At 48.7% G+C, this 3019-nt stretch overlaps 1 protein-coding gene across 1 annotated transcript in view; it reads left to right on the forward strand.

Annotated features, from left to right (window-relative positions):
- Positions 1 to 869: 869 nt before the first annotated feature.
- The window catches only part of CDAN1 (codanin 1), a 29682-nt gene continuing 27532 nt past the window's right edge, over positions 870 to 3019 (forward strand). Inside the window, exons 1-2 of the mRNA XM_031055799.1 lie at positions 870 to 944; positions 2186 to 2886. Of these exons, the coding sequence (XP_030911659.1) occupies positions 870 to 944; positions 2186 to 2886 (776 nt within the window). The remainder of the gene's footprint in view (positions 945 to 2185; positions 2887 to 3019) is intronic.

Raw genomic sequence — 3019 nt, forward strand, 5'->3', positions numbered from 1 at the left:
CGGGCAGTGGCGCCGCGCGGCTCCGGGGCGGGAGCGGGGAGGCCCTGCGGGCGCGGGAAGCGCCGGGAGCCCGGGGCGCCGTGTGCCAGCGCAGAGCCAGCGGGACCGGGGGTGGGCAGGGCAGCACGGCGCAGCGCATCTGGTGTCCTGAGGGAACGCGGTGACACTTCCCGCATCTTTGTAGGGGAAGGCAGCGGTGAAAGCAGGATGAGGCTGTCAGCACCCGGGGCTTGGTGGCGGCGGCTCTGTGCAGGCGCCAGCGCGCCTCTCGGCTGGATGTTCCTCCCGCCTGGACCTTGAGGAGGATCTTTGCGGGCTGGGAGAGGGTGTTTATTGGCTGACTTTTGTAACGAATGATTTGGGTTCTTGTGGAAATAAAAACTTTTGTAACTGTAGATAGACTAGGACCGCTTATGTTCCCCATAGAGAATGACACAAAGAAACAATTGGTATTTAAAGCATCTTCTACCTGAGCCTCTTGCATAGTGCTACCTAGTATTAAAATCAAAACTCACTGGTGTCACCCCCACGAGTTAGTTGGGTATTGCCATCATCCTAAATGTGTGGGAAGAATGGACTAGCACTTTCATGTTGTGTGGTATTTCTTCAGCTGTGACTTGCAGAAGCAAACCTGTGGACATTATGAAGTTTGAGATCCTGGCAGCTCAACTAGCACTGTGTGGGTGAGGGTGGGGAGGTCAAAAAGTTTGTCTTCGCAAGGGAATTTCTTGCTGCCTTTTGCTGTTGGGAGCAGTGCAGTTACTTCAGCATGAGAAAGGAAGTGGGAGGTTTGCAGCTGGCAGCTGTTGACAGGATGCTGTTACCTAGTTGTGGAGGAACCAAACCTCCGTTAACTTGGACAGAGAAAGATGAGTGAAAATAGGTTGTACTCTGAAAAGTTGGAGAAACTGCCCAACCGTATGCATAGGATAGACTGTGATCATGTTTGTGCCCTATGGTAATTCCAGGGGAAGGATATGGTAGGCCATGTCTTACTCTAGCTCTCATGGCAGTTTTGGGCTGGACATGGTCTTCTAACACCTCATGGGGATTGTATTCTGAGCTGTGCTTTTTCACTGATTGTTGGCTGCTTGGCTTGTCATCTGGGCTGTGGCAGAATTTCACAGTTCTCCAAGGAGCTGAATTGGTCTCACGCTTTAAAATATGAATTTTAGTATAGGTGTTGAAGATTGTGTGAGTCCAGTTACAGGCATGTTAATTTTGCTTTCACTTCTTTCTTTCATGCAGAAACCACCTTCAGAAATAGTGTTTGCTTTCTTGACTTTTCATCTCATTAGGGTGGTGAATACAACTTTACTGGAGTATGTATGCAATGCTTTCACTATTAGTAAGGAAAAGGTTTTGAGAACTTCTTCTGTTGTTGCAAATGTTGCTGAATCCAATTGAGAGGAAACAGAAACCTGATGGAGTGTTAGGAACAAAAGAATTTTTATCCAGGGTACAAAACTTCAAACTGCGCATGTAGCGTGAAGTCATTTTTGTCTAGATTTACCCTTGTAAGATCAATGCCACCTGTCTAGATTTCAAATGTGTTGAGTCAGTGGTGGGGTTTTTGTTTAAGTTTCTCAAGTATAAACTTCACATACCTTAAAGGTGCACAGTCTCTGTTTAGACTTCTGTGAGTTCTTGAGCAAGGTTATTTAATTGAAGTGGAAGAGCAGCTTTGGTCTTGTATTTGGCACTGCAGGACTCCAGGTGCTTCAGTGGTTGTTGTTACAGCACCCCTCTGTGGGAGCAGGCGGCATTCACAGAAAAACAGGGCACAGAGACCTTGCAGACTGTAGATTTTTCTGTTAGAATTAGATGCTTTCAGTATTGATGTTTTCAAAATATTGAACTTGGGGGGGTCAGTTGCTCCAAGTCCTCCCTGGCCATAGCTGCAGAGAGTATTACCGATGTTTCCATGGAACAGTTCCACTATTTTCCAATCAGAGACCAAAGTGAATGACTCCATCTGAAAACTTGTGCCAAAATGGCTTGTGTGTAGGCTGATTTTCAGGTCTGTGACCAGCACTATTGAATTTCAGTGATGTACTTTGACAAGTCATGTTGGTTTTTATTGTGTGTTGAAATCCCATAGTTACTACTTAAATGTGTCTGGATACTTGGACAGAAAGAATCAGGTAGCATCTTTATATTAATTTTTTGTCTACTTCTCTTGTAGGAGAACCACATCCATGACAAGCTGGTATCTTTTAGCTCACTTCAGAAAGATTTTGTGCCTTTTCTGCTGAATTTTTTAAGGGAGCAGACCAGCCAGATCCTGACTAATGGACCCCCTACTCCTGCTAAAACTCCTAATTCCAAGGCTCATGGGAGCCAAAGGACAGGATCAGAAAGGAGGGCAGGCCATGCAACCAGCAGCCGAGTGCAGCTCTTTTCTCAAAGGACTTCAGTGACCACCTGCACCACAGATACCAGCTTTTCTCCTACTGCAGCATCCAGTGGTTCCTCTTCCTTTTCTGGGTCGAACCTGTCTAGCCCTTACGGTGATTTCCCCAGCATGGTCTCCAGCAGCAGCCCGAGCTTTGGGCACAGCCCTGTGCTCCACCACGGTGAGAGGCGTTCCTCTCAGAAGGCCAGCCTGGGGAGCTTCCTGACAGCCACACCTGAGGCCCTACCCGTGAGACGGGGCCGCAGGAAAGGCAGCAGCTTGGCCGGTGCCTCTGGCCGGCAGGTGGCTCGTGATCTGGGGCGTTCCCTTGCTGAAGAGGAGGATGGGAAGAGTGATGGTGGATCATGGAGTGGAGGGAGAAGGAAGCGGAGTGAAGTGCCTCTTGTTTCTGCCAGATCCCCGCCCAGCCAGCTAAACCTTAACAATCTGGAGGAGTTTCCGCCCATGGGTGCTGCCTCTGGCTGGACAAAGTAAGAGCAAGTCTGCCTCGTTGTGTCACTGGGATTGCTGCAGGTTGCAGCTCCTTGACCAGCAGTTGTGGGTGTCTAGATGCGGAAGAGGCTGTAATACACAATACCTGGCTTCTGGGAAACGTGGTCAGAA

The sequence above is a fragment of the Geospiza fortis genome, unplaced genomic scaffold (assembly GCF_000277835.1).
Source record: "Geospiza fortis unplaced genomic scaffold, GeoFor_1.0 scaffold66, whole genome shotgun sequence".
NCBI lineage: Eukaryota > Metazoa > Chordata > Aves > Passeriformes > Thraupidae > Geospiza > Geospiza fortis.